At 37.9% G+C, this 21,839-nt stretch overlaps 1 protein-coding gene across 1 annotated transcript in view; it reads right to left on the bottom strand.

Moving 5' to 3' along the window:
- Positions 1-21,288, bottom strand: part of LOC150088145 (uncharacterized) — a 57,486-nt gene extending 36,198 nt beyond the window's left edge. Inside the window, exons 1-2 of the mRNA XM_090370589.1 lie at positions 21,189-21,288; positions 2,544-2,680 (exon numbers count right to left, since the gene is read on the bottom strand). Of these exons, the coding sequence (XP_090226715.1) occupies positions 2,544-2,680; positions 21,189-21,207 (156 nt within the window). The 5' untranslated portion in view covers positions 21,208-21,288. The remainder of the gene's footprint in view (positions 1-2,543; positions 2,681-21,188) is intronic.
- Between the last annotated feature and the right edge of the window lie 551 nt (positions 21,289-21,839).

The raw sequence follows: 21,839 nt of genomic DNA, 5'->3' as shown, positions 1-21,839 counted from the left end.
TAAATGATTTTGTAATAACTGAGAGCAAAGTGAAAGAGAAATGGTTGAAATTAAATGTGAGAAAGGCACCTAGGATGGATGGGATCTATCCAATTATATTAAGGGAGGTAGCAAAGGAGATAAGCAAACCATTAGCCATAATTATCAGAGCATTCTTGGATTCAGGGAAAGACTGCAGACTGGAGATGTGCAAATGTACCCCCAATTTACAAAAGGAGATCAAAGGGTGCCATGAGTAATTTCAGACCTCTTAGTTTGACTTCTGTTCCAGGGAAAATAATGGAGTTATTGGTTAAAAAGTAATGCAGTCAGCTAGTTATCTGCCTAGGTTTAAAAAGGAAAGCTTTTGATACTGTGGCTCATGGAAGACTACTGTACAAACTGGAGCAGTATGGCATTAAGGGAAAGTTGCTACAATAGATAAAAGGATGGTTGAGTGGGAGAACACAGAGGGAATTTGCAGATGATATGAAGGTTGGCAGGGTTTTTAATGACAGTAATGATAGGATGCTACTGCAACAGGATCTGGAAAAGTTGAGCAGATAGGCTGAGAAGCGGCAACTGAAGTTTAGCATTGACAAATGTAAAGTACTGCATATGGATAGCAGTAACCCCAGAGTAACATATCAACTGGGTGGTGGTACTACACTCAGCGTAGTGGAGAATGAAAAGGAGCTGGGGTGATTTTGCAGTCAGATATGAAGTTTTCTGAGCAGTGCAGACAGGCTCAAGAGTAGCTCATGATGTCTTGTCAATAACATACAGGAATTTTGCTAATAGAGATAAGGAAGTGATTGTTCCCTTGTATAAGGCAATGGTCAGGCCACACCTTGAATATTGTATAGAGGTCTGGAGGCCTTATTTTAGGAAAGATGTGGAGCTGTTTGAACGAGTAGAAAGAAGGGCAATGAGATTGGTGAGTGGAACAAAAGGTTGGGGTTACCAAGAAAGGCGTAAATTCTGCAAATTGCAGCTTCTGGATACTAGGCACCTTCAAGGTGACCTAATTGAGGTGTATAAGGCCTTGAATGGTTTGAGCAAGCTCAATGCTGATGATTCTTCCTCTTTCTCAGATTACTCACCTGAGGGGACAAATCAAATTGAGGGTGGTTGATAGTTGGAACAAACTTCCATCTCTTGTAGTGGAGGTCAATGACTTAAGTTAGAGGCAGAACTAGACAAACATTTGGAGTGAATGGATGGTTGAAATGGGAAGTTTTTTTTTTTTTTTTTGGCTGATGCTATATAAGCTTGCTTTCTTGCATCATATGCCTCTACTAATGCTAATGGACTTAATCATTAATGCTATATCTATATACTAAACTAAATTAAATTTAAATTAATAATAACCAGAATTAGCAATAATCCATTCATTCCATTCATCCATGTGGTCATCTCTCCACTACTCATCAGGAGCTTTGAGCAGATAGATAGCCAAAAGATATAAAGGGCTCTTGCATGCCCATTTCTGTTATCCCAATAAGTTTTACTAATTTTAATTTGGCATTCTAGATATGAAATCTAGAATGCCAAAAAATATAAATTTTATGATAAGATTTTTGAGACCAAAAATTAATTTTATTTTCCACCTATAATCTGTACATACAGCAAACTGGCACTGGAACTCAAAGCCCTACAAGTATGCATTAGATTATTCAATAAAATACATATATAAATTCACTAGATACAGCTAGAAATAAGAAGAAATATGTAATTTTTAATGATTTTTTACATTGGAAAATGAGAGGGACTAATACTTGCATATTATTATTTCATGCTTGTAACATCTTTTTTTTTTTTTAATTTTGAGAAGAACTAATAACAGTTTTGTTTTATTGAAAATTATAAATATAAATTTTATATTTATAATTTTATAAATATAAAATTTATAAAAATATTTATATTTTTATAAATTATTTATATAAAATTAGCCAAAACATATAAATTTTATGATAAGATTTTTGAGACCAAAAATTAATTTTATTTTCCACCTATAATCTGTACATACAGCAAACTGACACTGGAACTCAAAGCCCTACAAGTATGCATTAGATTATTCAATAAAATGCATATATAAATTCACTAGATACAGCTAGAAATAAGAAGAAATATGTAATTTTTAATGATTTTTTACATTGGAAAATGAGAGGGACTAATACTTTCATATTATTATTTCATGCTTGTAACATCTTTTTTTTTTTTAATTTTGAGAAGAACTAATAACAGTTGTGTTTTATTGAAAATTATGTGAAAATAATCACGATTTTTAAATTTGCATTAAAAAATTGTATACTGCAATCCATTAAAAAAAGATCATACATTGGTACACACACAAAGAATTCAAAAATTTAAAAACTTTTCTAAAAATAAAAAATTTTTAGAAAAGTTTTTAGCAAACACAGTTGCCATACAACTGTGTTTGCTATGATTTGGGTGACCACTGCTGGGATAAGTTCAAAAAATGTCTTATGAATATAAATTACTGAGCAACTAAATATGTCAACAATTAATATATCATCCTAATAATTTGGCAATAATTATACCTGTTTTGCAGATCTGCAGTAAGGGCAATGCGATTTAGAAAACACCACTACACAATTTTGCTGAATGAGATTCTGAATATACACAGCTGAAGAACTCATATCAACTAGAGTGCTCCCTCTTGATCCCATTCTGATGCCTGAAATATATTTCAATCTGTTATAGCTATATCAGTTAACTAAACAATATTTGCATAAGTTTTACATAAAACATAACATACTAAATGCTTCTGGCGTTATTCAAACCAAATGTCATCTGCATTGGAGTCAAAATAACCTCCACTTTTCTTTTCTTTTTATGGTTCTTTTGTTCTATAAAACCACCATGTTCACTCAGTTATAATTCATAATACTGTATCTTTCAAGGAAGGTTTTCCCTCAGAGATGGGCTGAGAAATGGCAGGTGAAGTTTATTATTGACAAATGCAAGATACTACATATGGGTACCAGTAATGATATATTAACATACCACGTGTGTAATGTCACACATGGTATGTTACCACATATAGCAGAGTACACTCAGGGTAGCAGAAAATGAAATAGACTAGGGATAATTGTGCAGTTACATATGATGATTTCTGATCAGTGCATACACTGCCACGTCAGCTCATGACATTTTGTCAATAATATACAGGAACTTTTCTAGCAGGATAAGGAGGTGATTATCTCATTTCACAAGACATGGTTAAGCCATACATTGAATACTGCATATAGGTCTGGAGGCTTAATTTCAGGAAGAATTAGAGCTGCTGGAAGAGGAGCAGAGAAGGGCAACAAAAGCGATGAAGGGAACTAACTGTGGTCTTACCAAGAACTTTAGTTCTGCAAATTGCAGCAACTGGAGACTAGGCTCCCACAAGGTAATCTGATTGAGGTGTTTAAGGCTTTAAATGGCTTGAGCAAGCTCAATGCTGATGAGATTCTTCTTCCTGCTCAGACTATGCAAATGAGGAGATATAAATTCAAACTGAGGCAGGATGGTTGTGGAATAGATATGCTGAATCAGCTAGTGGGTGGTTGATTGTAGGAACGAACTTCCATTTGTTTTTGTAGGAGTTGATAGTTTGAATAAATTCAAGGAAGAACTAGAAAAATTATTGGAGGAATAATCATGATGATGTGGCAGGGTTTTTTTCCTTTCTTTTTTAGCTGATGCTTTATAAGCTTTCTTGCATCATGCGGCAGGTTTTTTTTTTCTTTCTTTTTTAGCTGATGCTTTATAAGCTTTCTTTCTTGCATCATATGCCACTAAGGAAGGATTTCAGGGATCAACTTGAATAGAATTGTAGGAAAAATCCTAAAGTGATCACAATACAGGATTATGAGGGAAAAAATCCTGCCCAAAAAATGTGATTAATGTGAAGTCTAAGCATTTTACATGCAGGAAACAATTTCAATATTGTATACTTAAATTTGTTCCCCCATGAGAGGCTACTGTGCACACTGATGCACCCATGGGGACATTAGTTCAGCCCCCAAACATCTTTTTTGTATTATATAATTGTACTGTCATGTATTAATACTTGTAAAAGTTTTATCTAAATATAATACTAATTGTTTTTGGCTTTATTCAAACCTAATGGCACCTGCAGTTTCTCTGGCAGAAAGACCGCTAGAAAAACTGAAAATAAATACTTTACAAAATGAATTTAAATAGTACAGTATACGCTGAGCAAGTCGCCCCAATGAGAAAAGTATAAACTGTCCCCAGGCAAAATTTCTGCTGGGATCACTGAAAAGATAAATAGATGAAGGACTAGCTGAATAAAAGGAAACAAAGTAATATTAAAAGCATTTGTCAAGATGGACTAGTGTAATGAGTGGGCTTCTTCATGATTTGGTGTTTTGGACCCCCTTGTTTCTCATGTTCCTTGATGATACTGATGAAGGATATAAAGGGAAAAATGTCCAAGTCTTCTGATAATTTAAAGGCAGGCAGGATGATATATAATCATGAACAGGCTATGCTGGTTCAAAATGACTTAAATCATTTATCCATATGATTTAAAAGATAGCAACTGACATTCAATCCTACTAAATTAAGTTTTGCATTTGAGGGACACAAATATGAGTGTGATTAGGAGGGATGTGGATCATGGAGAGACACCAAGGAACATGGAATTAAAGATGGTTCTGGATGGGAAATATAGGATCATAATACAAGCACGCAAATGAAGTAGTTTTCTTGCAGTGTAAGCAGGTTGCCAATAAGGAAGTATAGTCATGCCAACAGGCAAAATTAGAATAGGGTTGCATGTTCTTGATCGGTAGAATAAGTTGCTTGCCAAGGCAGTTAGGCTAGTCTCACAAAATTCATGGAATTTTGATAGCATCAGTCAATAAAAAAAATAAAAAAAAACATTTCTCACTTCAACTGTACATCCCCTATAACAGCTCACCACCTAGTTCTTCAATGAATTTATTCAGAACTACCACCTATACAACACCAAACAGGAGTTTGTTCCAACAATCAACCAAACTCTGGCTGAAGACAAACTCCAACATATCCAACCACCCTTCTCAATTTGATTTCATGCCCCATTATGAGTGAAGTCTGAGCAAGAGGAAGAATTTCATCAGGTTTGAGCTTCCTTAATCCATTCAAAGCTATAAACACCTAAATCAGATGACTAGTTCCCCAGACACTGCAGTTTGCAAAACTGAAGCCTTCCCTGGTAAGAGCACCCCTTTTGTAGCCCCTTGAAAATCTGTTGAAATAGGTTCTCTGCACCTATTTCAACAGATCCACATCCCTCCAAAATTGAGGTTTCTGGACCTGTATACAGTACTCAAGATGTGACCTAACCACTGCCTTATAACAATAGGATAATCGCTTCCTTATCCCTGCTGGCAAAATTTCTGTATATCATTGACAAAACCCCATGAGCTGTCCTGGCAGCCTGTCTGTGCTGCTGACATAGGCCATCACATTAGGTCATTTTCATTCTCCACTACCCTGAATGTAGTACCACACACTAATCTGGGATTACTGCTCCCATACATTATCCTTCTGGTAAAATTCTGTATATCATTGACAAAACTAAATGAACTGTCCTGGCAGCCTATCTATACTGCACACAACTTCATTTCTGAATGAACAATTACCCCCCCCCCCAAGTCTTTTTAATTTTCTACTAACCTGAATGTGGGACTACATACTAATCTGGGATTACCACTCCCCATATGAAGTACCTTGCACCTGTCAATATTAAACTTCAATTGCCACTTCTAAATATTTCTGAATAATTTGTCTAGATTGCAGTAGCATACCCTTTTAATGATTATGATTAGCTACTCTGCCAACTTTTGTATCATTTGCAAAATCAGACATTAAAGCCTGATATGCCTTCTTCAATATTATTAATATATACAGAACACAGCAATGGGCCCAGCACTGAACCCTGGGGCACTCCACTAATAATATTAGTCCATGAAGAGCAGTCTCCTTTCATGACCACTCTGTCTTCTCCCACTCAATTATCCCTTTATCCATTGCACCAATTTGCCCTTAAAACCAAACTACTCCAATTTGTATGGTAGTCTTTTATGTCAACAGTATCAAATGCTCTCCTGAAATTCAAGTATATACTATCAAAATTATTTCTGCATCTAGTTCTCTTGTTATTGCATCATAGTATCCAATCAACTTGGTCAGACAAGTTTTCCCCTTAACAAATCAATACTCACAGTTCAGTATAACTGCATTCCTGTCTAGATAATCCTGCATTACTTCTTTAACCAGTGACACCATTAAATTCACTAGAAGAGAATTCACACTAACAGGTCTGTAATTACTCATGTCTCTCTTTGATTGCACCTTTGTGAATTGTGGATACATCTGCACACCTTCAGCCATAGGGACCTCCCCTGAATTGAGGGATGCTCTCATAATCATGACTAAAGATTTATCTCCTTTGCTGCTTCCTTTAATATAACTGAATAGATCCCATCAAACCCTGGTGACTTTTTGACATTTAGTATCAACAAATTCTGCAAAAAATTCTAAAAAAAATTATTACACAACTGTGAATGCACATGCAAAATACCCATTCAGTTTGTCTACAACTTGAGCAAGATCATCAAGATTAAATCTACAAAATCATTTTGTAATCAATGTTTTTGTAATTAACCAAGAAAAAGTCTTGACATTTTCTTGTTTTCCAGAAATGTACATACAGCCCAAGCTAATTTGTAAAGTAGTAGAGAGTTACAGTTCTATGACATGATATGCATTGTTAGTTGTATAAAGTAAAACTAAAGTTATCTAAAAAAAATGCAGTTTTGTAGTTAATGTTGTCTGACACTAAACCCTCGATAAGTAAAGAAATCTCTGCTGTTTTTATGTCTACTAACAGATACAGTTCAAGGCATGGACCTAAATGGATGTCAGATGAACCAATGAGACTTGTGGAGGTGAAGAAAAATGTATCGGATGCATATAAATTATCAGGTGATACAGATGCCTAGAGTAAATATAAAGTGGCCTGCAATCACGTTTCAAAGGAGGTTAAGGCAAGCTAAGGTAGGCTACGAAAAGTCTCTGGCAAAGAGACTTCTCGTAACCTACTATGTAAAGAGACTTCTTGTAAACTACCACGTCACATGAGTTAGTTGATAAAAAAAAGCCTAGTAGCTTCAATGATAATATTCCTGAATGCTTTCCAGTTAGAATTTGCAGTTAGTAACTTCATCACTTGGTCCCACTGCATACAATTTAAAAACTGACAGACCACTGCAGTCACTTTAATGAAAGCTAAAGCTCTTTCCCTTGTCTTTGAAAATAATTACATCTTTAAGTAAATTCTACATCAATATATTGTAATCACTGTCACTTAGTGAGTCTTATCTGCAGATTCTTAATACATGAAGGCACATGGTGATAATTAGATCAAGAGTATAGCTTATTCTTTTTGCCTCTCTAGCATGCTGGTGTTGGAAACAGTCATCCAAAAATCCATACTCTGTGAATAACCGACTCAAGTTCCAGTCAATATCCGGAAAGTTAAAATTCCCAATTATAAAACGTTCTGATTTAGTGGCTCACTCTATAGGTCTGAAAAGTTGTTCATTATACTCAAATAGTCATTAGGCCTATAACACACTCTTACTCTCATTTTGTTTTCCAGTGCATATGTCACACTAAACTGATTCAACATTTCTCTGGCCACCTACATGCACTGCCTTAGATTTTGTTTCTTAACCCCCCCCACCCTGTCTGTCTGTCCTTTCTATACATATACTCCCCATATTCAAATTCTGAATCTCTCATATCTGATTGACACAGTGTCACTATCTCCACAATGATTGCTTTTAATGATTTGATCAGTAATTCATCAAATTTATTTATTATATTGGTCCTCCCCATGGATTAGAGGTGAGCAAATGTATCACCAATTCACAAAGGGGGGTTCAAAAGGCGACACAACTAACTATAGACCTGTTAGTTTAACTTGTGTTCCGGGGGAAAATAATGGAATCACTGGTTAAAGAAGCACTGCAGGATCATCTGGACAAGACTGCAGTAATAGTTAAGACACAGCATGGGTTTGTTAAAAAGAGATCTTGTCAGACCAATTTAACTGGATACTATGATGTGGTCACAAAGGAACTGAATGCAAAAATAATTCTGATTCATATGCTTGGATTTCAGAAAAGCTTTTGATACTGTTGCACATGGAAGATTTCTGTACAAATTGGAGAGGTATGGCGTTAAGGATAAGTTGATACAATGGATAAAGAGATGGTTGAGTGGGAGACGACAGAGAGTGGTAACCAATGGTGGTTGTTGTTGTTATTTGGTTTTTATGAGCATTAGCAACTAAGGCCATATTGCTCCGGGAATATGCAGTGGTCATTCCCTGACCTTTCCGCATCCTCTGTATTTGGTGGTGACGGGCTCAAATCCCGATCTAATCAAGAAGCGTGTGCTACGCACTGCTGCTCCTTCTCACCTGGCTACGGAGGCACCGGTAACCAATGGACATTGCTCTTCGTGGACAAATGTTATTAGTGGAGTTCCCCAGGGTTCCCCAGGATTGGGCCCATTGTTTTGTATATTTATCAATGATATTGATGAAGGTATATCAGGTTTAATGTCCAAGTTTGCAGATGATACAAAGGTTGGCAGGGTTGTTAACAACAGCAAACACAGTATGCTACTCCAACTGGATATACATAAGTTGGGCAAATGGGCTGAGAAGTGGCAACTGAAGTTTAACATTGACAAATGCAAATTACTGCATATGAGTAGCAATAACCGAAGAGAAACCTACCAACTGTGTGGTACTACACACAGGGAAGTGGAAAGTGAAAAACACCAAGGGGTAATTGTGCAGTCAAATATGAAGTTCGCTGAGAAGTGTAGACGGGCTGCCAGGACAGGTCATGGAGTCTTGTCAATGATATATAGGAATTTTGCTAGAATGGACAGGGATGTGATTATCCCGTTATACAAGGCAATGGTCAGACCCCACCTAGAGTACTGTGTACAGGTCTGGAGGCCTCATTTTAGGAAGGATGTAGAGTTGCTAGAACAAGTACAAAGAAGGGCAACAAGATTGGTGAGGGGAACAAAGGGGTGCTCTTACCAAGAAAGGCTTAAGTTCTGGAAATGCAGAACTTTTGCAGCACCTAGAGAGTAGACACTTGCAAGGTGATCTGATTGAGGTGTATAAGACATTGAATGGGTTGTGCAAGCTGAATGCTGATGGGATTCTTCTCTTGCTCAGATTAAGAAACTGAGGGGACACAGATTCAAATTGAGGAAAGACAGTTGTAGAATAGATGTGCAAAAATTTGCCTTTAGCCAGAGGATAGTCGATTGGTGGAACAGACTTCCATCTTTTGTTAGGGAAGTTGATAGCGTAAATTTTGAAGTGGCGGAACCCATGTTTAGTCTCCAGAGCTAAATTCCAGTCAACCCTTCCCCATCTCTTCCATCATGCAGTATGACTGATGACTTTTGAGGTTATGATGAACATCATGGTGGGATCCAATCTTCCTTACATTTTGAGGGTACAGTTCTAAAATGGTATTCGCAGGCCGGCCGCTAGTTAGTACACTGGACCGAACCTATTGGTAACCCTTCAGGATCAGCTAGTATATAATCTTGCTACCTCTACTCTGCCAGATAGTGACTGGAGGGAGTCTGAGTAGTGTGTATGTGGAAGGCATTGTCGAGGCCACGTTAAGTCAAAGATCTGGATATTCTTACCATGTGTACACCTATCCAAAATTTCATTACTTCATACAGCATGTCCCCCCAACTTTTTCTTACACCATGAATTGTCAAACTAATAGAGTAAGCTTATCTGTGAAAATATCTAAACCTCCCAAACACTTCCTAGTTCATTTCACAAATATACGTGGTCTCAATTCTAATCTCAACGATGTCCATTTCCATTTGCAGTCTGACAAACCCCATGTACTTTTTCTGACAGAATCTCAGTTATCAGTTGTTTCAACCACTGCTCATCTCAGTTGCCAAAATTATTCACTGTATGATTCCTTTTGGCTCAAAGGTGGTATTTGTGCATATGTCCATTCCGATATTCCGTGTCAAAGACTTGGTAATTTGCAATCTCCTCGTTTCGATCTTCTCTGGCTTAAAATCTCTCTACCCCATTTTGTCAAATTCATCTGCTGTCTTTACCATTCTCCTAACTCCACTAATCACTTGGAGCTCTTTGACTTCCTCTCTTTGCAACTTGACTTTCTCCAGTTCAACTTTCCTAACAGTCAGGTAATTTTCCTTGGTGATTTTAATGTTCACGACTCCAGCTGTCTTCTGTTTTCTAGTCACACTGACCCACCTGGTCGAGATGCTGAGGCTTTTGGAATTACTAATGACCTTGCACAGATTGTTCATTTACCTACAAGAATACCAGACAATCCAAACCATGCAGCCAACACGCTTGGTCTTTTTCTCAAAAACAACCCTTCTAAGTACACGGCCGAAGTGAGTGGTCCTTTAACCACCTCAGATCACAACTTGGTGATTGTCTCTTCTCCAATGGGGCCTTTATCTCGTGGTTATTCCCAACCTTGTATTGTTTGGCATAACAAGAATGCAAAATGGGATTACCTGCAAAATTTCTTTTCTTCTTTTCCTTGGTCGGATTACTGTTTCAAAACTTCTGATGTCAACGTTTGCTCAGGTCGTGTCAGTGATTTTATTCTTGTAGGAATGGAATACTTTCTACCACACTCCACTTTAAAATCTCGTCCTTTATCTATACCTTGGTTTTCCAATAAATATGGTAAGACTGTTCAAGAGAAGAATGTTGCATATCATAATTGGTTTGTTTCCAAATCTTCAGATTCATTATCTGCCTACACCAAAGCTTGCAACGATTGTAAAGCAGTTATTAATCAGTCCAAACTAGATTTTGAACAGGCTAAGAGTAGAAAACTTGCTTCTTGCCATAATAGTAGCTGAGCATTCTGGTCTCTTGCCAAAGCTATTGGCCGCAACTTTTGCCCATCTCTGCTCCCACCTCTGTCAAAACCAGATGGTTCTATTGTCACTTCAGCCAAGGATAAAGCTCACCTGCTAGCATCCCATTCAATGCCTCCTGTGGTCTTCTGTCAAAAGGATTTTCATCAATCTTGATGCTAAGAAAGCTCCAGCTCCTGATGGTATTTCTCCACTTATTCTCAAAACCTGTGCTCCTGAGCTTACTCTTGTTGTTTGCCGACTTTTTTCACTTTCTTATTCCAAAGGTGTTTTTCCTTCTGCTTGGAAATTTGCTCATATCCAGCCAGTTCCTAAAAAGGGAGACATACCTCCCATCCAATTATTGTCCCAATGCAATTACTTCTACTCTTTCTAAAGTAATCTAGAAATCAATTAACCACCAACTCTTAAACTACCTAGAAACCTTCCATCTGATCAATGATCGCCAGTATGGATTCCGTCTGTTTCGATCCACTGGTGATATTCTGGATTATGTTTACTCATTTATGGACAAATTCAATTAGAAAAGTTTGGGAGAAACACAAGCAGTTGCTCCTGACATCTCAAAGGCTTTTGATCGTGTTTGGCATAAAGGTCTCCTAAACAAGCTTCCATCTAATGGTTTATCCAGTTTTCTCTCTGATCGCTCACTGAACGTGATGGTAGAGGGCACACTGTCTTCTAACATTTCCACTAATGCTGGTGTCTCCCAAGGTTCAGTTCTTTCTCCCACTCTTTTCCTCTTGTATATTAATGACCTTCTTCCACTGACTGTAAATCCTATCCATAGTTTTGCCGATGATAGCACATTGCATTTCCCTGCTTAATCAACTTCAACTTCTCGAATATCCACTACCAATTCCTTAAATGCCGACCTCCAGGTAATTCTCCAGTGGGGCAAAGACAACTTAGTTGATTTCTATCCTCCTAAAACTCAGTCTTGTCTTATTTCTCGCAAAAAAGGAGCGTCTCTGCTTATCTTTGGTGACACTCCAATTTCTAGGAAAAACGATATATCTCTTTTGCGGATTATCCTGACTTCTAATTTCTCTTGGCACAAGCACATTAAAAATATTGCTTCCTCTTTTCCTCTCGGCATTACTTTTCTTCCAAACAGCTGTTCATTCTGTACAAATCGCAAATCCGCCCATGAAATATTTTTCCCACATCTGGGGCGGTGCCCCCAAAACCTCTCTCAGGCTTCTAGATTCCATTCAGAAGAGGGCAGTTAAGTTAATTAATGACTCCTCTCTAACAGTCTTTCCACTCACTGTCTCCAGATGTAATGTTTCTGCTGCATGCCTTTTCCACATATACTTCCATGTCACTGTTCTTCTGAATTGGCTTCTATAATTCCTGCTCTCTCTTTGAAAACAGTCCGAACACATGCCGCCACCAGCCAACATCCATTTACTGTCTAACTTAACTCACAGAACCAACTTTTCATCTCCTTGTTTACTCATTCAACTGCCGTTTTCTGGAACAACCTTCCTTCATACGTATTTCCTGAATATTACAGGCTACAGAAGTTCAAGTCTAATGTCAACAAATATCTTCTTTCAACTTGTCAACCTCCAACCCAAGCATGGTACTAAGTACTGTAGGTTCTAATATCTCTCGTGTTTGGGGTTTTCATAAAAAAAATAATAATAAAAAATAAATTTAAGGCTGAGCTGGACAGGCATTTGGAAGAAATAGTAGGGTGAAATGGGAGGGTAGTTTTTTTTTTTTTGGCTGATGCTGCAAATGCTTGCTTTCTTGCATTGTATGCCTCTACTAATGCTAATGCTAGTGCTACTGTACATAAAAGTGAACAGGCAAAGTTTTTGCAGCTCCAGCTAACAAAGAAGTTTTCTTAAATTTTTGCTTTTTTATTGACTTAAATTGGCATATTTAACCCAAGGGACTCACATCTGGTGAGTATGGGCTTGGCACACCCAGGGTCCTGAGCTGGATATTATCATTCTTCTCTTTCTTGGTGATTCCCTTTTACTTCCCCCCCCCCCATCTCTCTCTCTCTCTCTCTCTCTCTCTCAGGGTAACTGGGGAATTTTTTTTGGCTGGTGCAGCATAAGCCTCAAGCTTCCTTGCACCATATAGCTAATAATAATAATATTATTATTATTAATTTATTTTCTAGAGTTGCTTTATATTCCTAGTAACAATACTTTAGTTTAATTTGAACTTAGAGATTTTGTAGGTTATTACTCAGTATCGGTAAGAGTATCTAATCTTGGACAAGTTTTACAGATCCTGCAAACACTAAATTTTTAATTATATTTAGCCAGTTTATTGACTTCATTGTTGGATTAAATTATTTTCTATAAGCAGCTTATAGACCTAGTCAAGCTCCGTGGTTTATTTTGAATTTAGATAGCGTGATTTTGAAAGTAATTAATACCTCATGTCCGTACATTTACCGTTCGTAACTTGCTGCCATTGTTATATGATACAACGTATACCCGAACTAGATAGTGTAAGGTTTAACAGAAACCTAGATAGCGAGTATAGTGGTATCAATTAATCAGTAAAATTTACTAATCTTATTAAATTTCATTGTCAATTAAATTGTACTTTAACTAAATACACATAACAACCTCGTTTTTACAAACGTAACATTATAAATTGATACATATAACTTGACAGGAGTAAGAAAGTCATATCACGTAACTCGGAGATAATATTCGATACTGAAATACATATATATAGTGTTATAACTGCATTGGGATATAAGTTTAGGGTTATATTTTGTATTGCAATTTTATTTGAAATTGAATAGAAATGAGTCAGACCAGAGCAGCAAGGCAAAAGACTCAAACTAGTGGAAGTTCTGTGCCCCGGGGGAGAACTGAGGGGGCGTTTGTCCTCTGAATCACAGCCTTTTGAAATGCACTGCTTGTTTGATGTTTGTGGACAATCAGGAATGGGACATGATATTGCCAAGGGGAATGTCTTGGTGTGTGCGTGCGATGTAAGGAGTGTGAGGAAATCAGGTGCCAACTCAGTGTTGTTATGGGCCTATATGAGAATTGAAGGACCGGGTGGATGTCCTCGAAAGATTTAAATTGGGAGCCCATCAAGCTCTCAGCTGTCCACATCAGTGCCAGAGCTTGCACTTGAACATCATGTAACACAGCAGCAACCCCCAAGGCAGAATTCACTGGTCCCAAAGGAAACAGTTGTTGTCAGTGACTATTTTCAGGGAAACAGGGAACATATTGTGCAAAAAGGTTATGTGGAACAGGATCAGGGTATGTCAGCCAAGGGCAAAGATTGATGATGTTGTATAGCAGATATTTTTAAGGGCACAAAAGGGTGATATTGTTGTACACGTTGGCTCTAATGATATTAAGAGTACAAGACCGGCGGAATTACTTAACAAGTAAAGGTTAATGTTGAAAAAAAGCTGTGAGTTACGGTTGAATTTGAAAGTGTCTGCAATTCTGCACAGACACGAAAGGAAGGAGTATATGATTAGAGCCTTGTCGATCAATTTACCTTGAAAAATTGTGCAAGGCTCAAGGGGTAGAATTTTCCTCAGCCCAGTTGGTGCTTGTTAACAGGAGAGACTGCTTCTACAGGGATGGGATACACTTAAATAGAAAGGGTAGAAGAATATTTGCTGATGCTACAAGGCAGAGTTAGGTGGGTTGGAAAACTGCTAGCTCAGGGGATACACGGACTAATAGATTAACAGAAGCTTCTTGCAGGGGTGAAAGTGATTCTTGCACTGCTTCTATTGAAATACAATTGACAAGCGGCCTGGAAAGCAAGGCGATGGAGATTTCCAGGACTGCTGGGAGTCATAGTAGAACAAGTGAATACATGGGCTGTGTTAAGGTAACTAACAGTACAAACAGGTGCATGAATATCTGCATATACACCAATGCTAGGAGTACAGTTAATAAATTTGAGGGGCTTGAAGTGCTAGTTAAGACATCACAGGCAGATATTGTTGGGATATCAAAGACATGGTGTCACAGATATAAGCAGAGCAGAATTGGAATTTGGAGAGTACAATGTGTACAGAAAGGATAGACAGGGCAGGAAGGGAGGAGGGGGGTTATGCTGTTAGTTAAGAAACACAAAATCTAAGGAAGTGCATGCAATTGATGTTGGTGGACAATGCAGTGTTGAATCTGTTTGGTGTGACATAAGCACTGTGAAAAGAAAAATGAGAATAGGTGTGTGTTATAGGCCTAATGAATCTGATAAGTATAATGAGCAATTGTGCAGAGAAATAGAGTGGGCCAGTAAATCGGAGTGTCTTATAATGGACTGACTGGAATTTGTAGGTTGGTCACTCACACACCAGCAAGGCATTCATGGATTTACTGGATGATTCTTTTCTACAGCAGCATCTTCAGGAGGCAACTAGAGGAAGTAATACTCCTGATCAGATTATCAGTAGTGATTTGTCGTGCATTAAGAATCTGCAGATAAAGGAACCATTAGGTGGCAGTGATCACAGAGTGCTGAAGTGGGATTTACTCAAAGAGGTAACTACCATCAGGGGTAAAGGGAAGTGTTTTTGCTTTTGTAAAGGTGACTACAGTGGTCTGAGACAGTATTTAAATTCTATATGGTGGGACAAACTGATGATGTTACCAACAGCAAACTCAAAATGGGAAGAATTCAAATAATTAACCCTGGAAGGTACTAGGCTTTTTATACCAACTAAGAAATACTGCTCAAGATTTAGGCCTAAATGGATGTCAGATGAACTCATTAGCATTAGTAGAGGCATATGATGCAAGAAAGCAAGCTTATGCAGCATCAGCCAAAAAAAAAAAAAAAACCCGCTTCCACTTCACCCCTCCATTCGTTCGAAATACCTGTCCAGCTGAGCCTTAAATTTATTTAGGCTATCAACTTCCACGTCAAGGGATGGAAGTCTGTTCCACCAACCAACCACCTGCTGGCTAAAGGCAAATTTCTGAAAGTCTATCCTAAATCTGTCTTTCCTCAATTTGAATTTATGCCCTCTCAGGTGATTATTCTGAGCAAGAGGAAGAATCCCATCAGCATTGAGCATGCTCAAACCATTCAAGGCTTTATACACCTCTATCAGATCACATCGCTGGTGCCTAGTCTCCAGACACTGTAATTTGCAGAACTTAAGCCTAACAAAACTTAAATCTTAATTAGACATGTAGCAGTAAAAAAAAAATGCATGGGGTACATATAAATTAACAGGTGACACAGAAACCTATGCTAGATATAAACTGGTCTGTAACCAAGTCACAAAGGAGGTTCAGCAGGCAAAGGCAGATTATGAGAAATCTTTGGCAAAGGATGCAGAGAAAAACAGCAAAGAGTTCTTTACTTATGTAAACTCTTGAAGGAAGGGGATGAATCAGATTGGTCCACTTGATATCAATGGTTCAATTGTTGATGATCCTGCTGAGGTAGCTAACAAACTAAATGAATATTTTGCATCTACATTCACACGAGGAGTTACTCATGGAGGGGAATGCTAGAAGTGTATTAAACTCTGACAGTAAGCTAGATAATCTTGTAATAACTGAGAGTAAAGTGGAAGAGAAATTGTTGAAGAAAAACATTAGAAAGGCACCTGGGTTGGATGGAATCTATTCAGTTATATTAAAGGAGGCAGCAAAGGAAGTAAGCAAACTTTCAGCCATAATTATGAGAGCTTCCTTGGACTCAGGGGAGATACCCATGGACTGGAGATGTGCAAATTTGACCCCAATCCACAAAGGAGGATCAAGGGGAGACACAGATAATTACAGACCTGTTAGTTTAACTTCTGTCCATGGAAATTATGGAGGCACTGGTTAAAGAAGCATTGCAGAATCATCTAGACAAGATTTCAATTATAGAGCTCAGACACATCATTTGTTTGTTAAGGAGAAGTCTTGTCTGACCAAATTTATTGGATACTATGATGTAGTCACAAAGGAACTGATTACTCCCTTGTATAAGGCATTGGTCAGGCCACATCTTGAGTACTGTATACAGGTCTGGAGGCCTCATTTCAAGAAGGATGTAGAGCTGCTGGAACGAGTACATAGAAGGGCAAAAAGATTAGTGAATGGAACAAAGGGTTGCTCTTACGAAGAAAGGCTTAAGTTTTGCAAATTACAGAGTCTGGAGGCTAGGCATCGGCGAGGTGATCTGATAGAGGTGTATAAGGCTTTGAATGGCTTGAGCATGCTCAATGCCGATGGGATTCTTTCTCTTGCTCAGAATAATCACCTGAGAGGGCATAAATTCAAATTGAGGAAGGACGGATGTCGGATGGATGTGCGGAAATTTGCCTTTAGCCAGCGGGCAGTTGGTTTGTGGAACAGACTTCCATCACTTGTTGTTGAAGTTGACAGCCTAAACAAATTTAAGGCTCAGCTGGACGAACGGAGGGGTGAAATGGGAGTAATGGTTGTGTTTTTTTTTTTTTTTTTTTTTTGGCTGATGCTGAATAAGCTTGCTTTCTTGCATCATATGCCTCTACTAATGCTAAAGGAGAAGTCTTGTCTGACCAATTTTATTGGATACTATGATGTAGTCACAAAGGAACTGGATGGAAAGAATAATTTTGATATCATATATTTGGATCTTAGAAAGGCTTTTGATACTGTTGCACGTGGAACACTGCTGCACAAATTGCAGCAGTGTAGCACAGAAGGCAAATTGCTGCTATGGATAAAGAGATGGTTGAGTGGGAGAAGACAGAGAGCGGTAATCGATGGACACTGCTCTTCGTTGACTAATGTTATTAGTGGAGTCCCCCAGGGTTCAGTGTTGGGTCCATTGCTGTTTTCTGTATTCATCAATGATATTGATGATGGTATATCAGGCTTAATGTCCAAGTTTGCAGATGATACAATGGTCGGCAGGGTTACTAATGACAGTATGCTGCTGCAACAGGATCTAGAAAAGTTGAGCAGATGGGCTGAGAGGTGGCAATTGAAATTTAACATTGATAAATATAAAGTACTACATATAGGAAGCTGTAACCCAGAGTAACGTATCAATTGTGTGGTACTACACTGATAGTGGTAGAGTGAAAAGGATCTGGAGGTAATTGTGCAGGCAGATATGAAGTTTCTGAGTAGTGCAGACGGTCTGCAAAAGTAGCTCATGGTGTCTTGTCAATGATATACAGGAATTTTTCTAGCAGGGATAAGGAGATGATTTTCCCCTTGTATTAGGCAATGGTCAGGTCACACCTTGAGTACTGTATACAGGACTGGAGGCCTCATTTTAAGATGGATACAGATCTGTTGGAATGAGTATGGAGAAGGGCAACAAGATTAGTGAATGGAACAAAGGGTTGCTCTTACGAAGAAAGGCTTAAGTTTTGCAAATTGCAGTGTCTGGAGACTAGGCACCTGCGAGGTGATCTGATTGAGGTGTATAAAGCCTTGAATGGTTTGAGCATGCTTAAAGCTGATGGAATTCTTTCTCTTGCTCAGAATAATCATCTGAGAGGGTATAAATTCAAATTGAGTAAAGACAGTTGTAGGATAGATGTGCGGAAGTTTGCCTTTAGCTAGCAGGTGGTTGATAGCCAGAACATACTTCCATCTGTTGTTGTTATTTGATTTTTAGGTTGATTGATTTTGATTTTTTGTGGCGCAAAAACAACAAGGTTATAGTGTGCCATGGAAAGAATAAAATTCAAAAAGATTAGACTTGTTACTTTTAAAAAGGTTACTTTGTCTATTTGATTTTTAGGAGCATTGACAACTAAGGTCATATTGCTCCAGGGATATGCGGTGGTCATTCCCTGACCTTTCCACATCCTCTGTATTTGGTAGTCACGGGCTCAAACCCCAGTCTAATCAAGAAGCGTGTGCTGGTCCTGCCCACGGAGGCGCCATCTGCCATTGTGGAAGTTGATAACTTAAACAGATTCAAGGCATAACCAGAGAAACATTTGGAGTGAGTGGATGGGTGAAATGAGAAGGGTCTGTGTGTTTGTTTTTTTTTTTTTTTTTGTTGATGCTATATAAGCTTGCTTTCTTACGTCTAATGCTTATTCGAAAGTATACTTGCAACTGTTTTTCTCTTAGTAACCCAACCTTTTTACTCTTACCAGACCATGTATTTTCTTGTTCCCTGAGGGGCCCAGCTGGTCTTGAACCACCAATGGCTTGCTTTCCGAGCTGCTGCATGTTCTAACAGAAAAAGCGCAAAAAGCATCTCTGCCTGCAGCTGCTGTAAATCTATGTCTGTCTGTTCCCTCAGGCTATCAGTGTTCCAACCCACCTAACACCGCCTTGATAGCACCAACAAATATTCCAAATAAACCATCTCTGTATTTACAGTCCATGCAAAAAAAAAAAACCTACCAAGTGAACCTTTCACAGTCTCTACATGTCCAAATCAACTGATAAGGCTCTCATCATATACTCCCTCCTATTGCATCTGGGTACGATTGTAGACACTTTCAATCCTAACTCAACTTTTTTTCAAGATTGCTCTGTATTTCTTAATTAAATCCTCACTTGTTAATTTAATCGAATCATCTCCCATGCTTAAAATAAGTTTAGTTCCTTGCTTTGTTTGGCTTGATTAGTATTATTACTTGGTAATATTATTCTTATGTAATAAGGGTGACCTAAAATTATCATCATCAGCAGAAGACAATGAGAGTAATTTTGACACATGAATTAGGGCCTATACAGATGTTACGAATGAAGATGTGTTGAAAATTTAACTAATTCATACTGTTTAATCCCCATGCCAAAAGAAAACATGTACATGCATCATGATGCTAGGGCATAGGGGTGGTACTACCTTGCTAGAAAAAACATCTTCACTGGTCTAGTCTGCCCTGCTAAACTGAAAGTGTCAGAAAGACTACTAGAGAAACTGAACAAAACAATTAATAACAAAATTAAATGAAATACTACAATATATAACCCCAGTGGCTCACATCTGGTGAGTATGGGCTGGCACACCCAGTGTGCTGAGGTGGATATTATCATTCTTCTATTTCTTGGTGTTTACCTTCTACTTCTGACTCTTGTTTTCTCTCTCTCAGAGCAATTCAGAATATTTTTTTTTTTTTGGCTGGTGCAGCATAAGTCTCAGGCTTCCTTGCACCATATAGCTAATAATAATGAACATGCTGAGTAGATCAGTGCAAAACTTGTGGTCGTTTGTTATTGTTTGTTATTTGGTTTTTAGGAGCATTTAGGAACTAAGGCCATATTACTCTGGGATATGCTGTGGTCATTCCCTGACCTTTCCGCATCTTCCGTATTTGGCAGTGATGGGCTTGAACCCCAGTCTAATCAAGAAGCGTGTGCTACGCACTGCTGCTCCTTCCCGCTTGGCTACGGAGGCACCACTTGTGGTTGTCTCCACCTACCAAATATGAAAGCTGACTGGGGCTTTTTGGTGGATCAAACATAATCCTATTTGGACTATCAAGGATAATTAGTGTTTTTGGCTTGGAAATGAATGAGTTAACTTTATTAGCAGCTAATAAAAATATAAGTATATTCTATATCACTTTTGCTCTTCTTTATTGTAGATATAACAATATAAAATTTTGATAAACAATGCTAACAATAACAGTCAGTGATGATACTGATGTCATGCAAAGGATAAAAGCCTAAAGTGAAATAACTCTTGAACAGTCTTTGGTGGAAAATCAGTGCATGAAAAGTATTCATTCAGAGTTAACGACGGGCAGAGACCTCCCCACTCCCTCAGTTCTAGAGAAAAGGTAGATGTCCAAGTTATACGTAGACAAGTAATTCTCCAACTGCTGCTTAGATAAGCCGAGAATCGTGTTCAAAATGGGCAGGAGAATACTCACATTAACATAACATTCAATGCGAAACGCTATGGATATAATTGCTACCAAAAGTTTTCTAGTTGCGGCCTCTGAAATTGCCAATATATATATATATATATATATTTTTTTTTTTTATTTATTATTTTTTTTTTTTCATTGAATGAATGAAAGCTGTCTGTGGACAAAATAAAATTCATCTGCGAACTCGCATTCGGCAGCCTTATCCTGGTCGAGTGACCACAGAAGTGAAAAAACAGAATGTGTGCCCAGAAAAATTACGACACAGTAAATTCAGAACTCATCGAAACAAACAGATGGCACAGAAACTGAGATATCAAGGAATAGTCTTAATAAATGGTTTTAGCATTAGTTCATTGTTATACTCTAAAAGAATAACAATCAATCCAAAAAATTCACTCACATCGATAAATACATATCATTTACAAATCAAACAAAAAAGAAATCACCCATAAACATCATATTAACTTCACATTACTACATGTGACATGCTCAATGCCTACACCGACACCAAATAAACATTTCCGAACTTACCCCAATGGCGCCCTAATCGTAAGGAAACTTCAAAACTAAAAAAAAAAAAAAAAAAGTGTATAAAGGTAAATATAACATTGGTAGTTGGGGAGAACTCACTGTGACTGGACATCGTGTCCTAGTCATCACAGGGATTTGTTCTTCCCAATTAAAACTAGGACGACAATGGATGAGACAGCACTTCAGAATAGGCAGCAGATAAAAACTAACAATTACTTACTCTATTTAGATCAAAGATAAAATAATTTATTATTCAATAAAAAAGTGAAGGCACTGATAAAGGTGCTGCACCGTTGCAGCACCTTTATCAGAGACTTGATCACTTGTGGCAAACGATTAAAATTATGCTGTAGTTTTATAAGGTATTAGTATTAGAAGTGGCAAAGGATGAAAGAAAACTAGGTTAAACTTATTTTTCCATGGATGAGATGAACTTAAATAGGGGTACAAGAATGTTTCTGATGCTACCAAGACAGTGGTAGGTATGTCAGAAGACTGAAAGTTCGGGGAGATTAACAAT

Source organism: Mastigoproctus giganteus, chromosome 3 (genome assembly GCF_048544385.1).
Source record: "Mastigoproctus giganteus isolate SK-2022 chromosome 3, ASM4854438v1, whole genome shotgun sequence".
NCBI classification, from domain to species: Eukaryota; Metazoa; Arthropoda; class Arachnida; order Uropygi; family Thelyphonidae; genus Mastigoproctus; species Mastigoproctus giganteus.
This window is presented reverse-complemented; position numbering and strand designations above follow the sequence as displayed.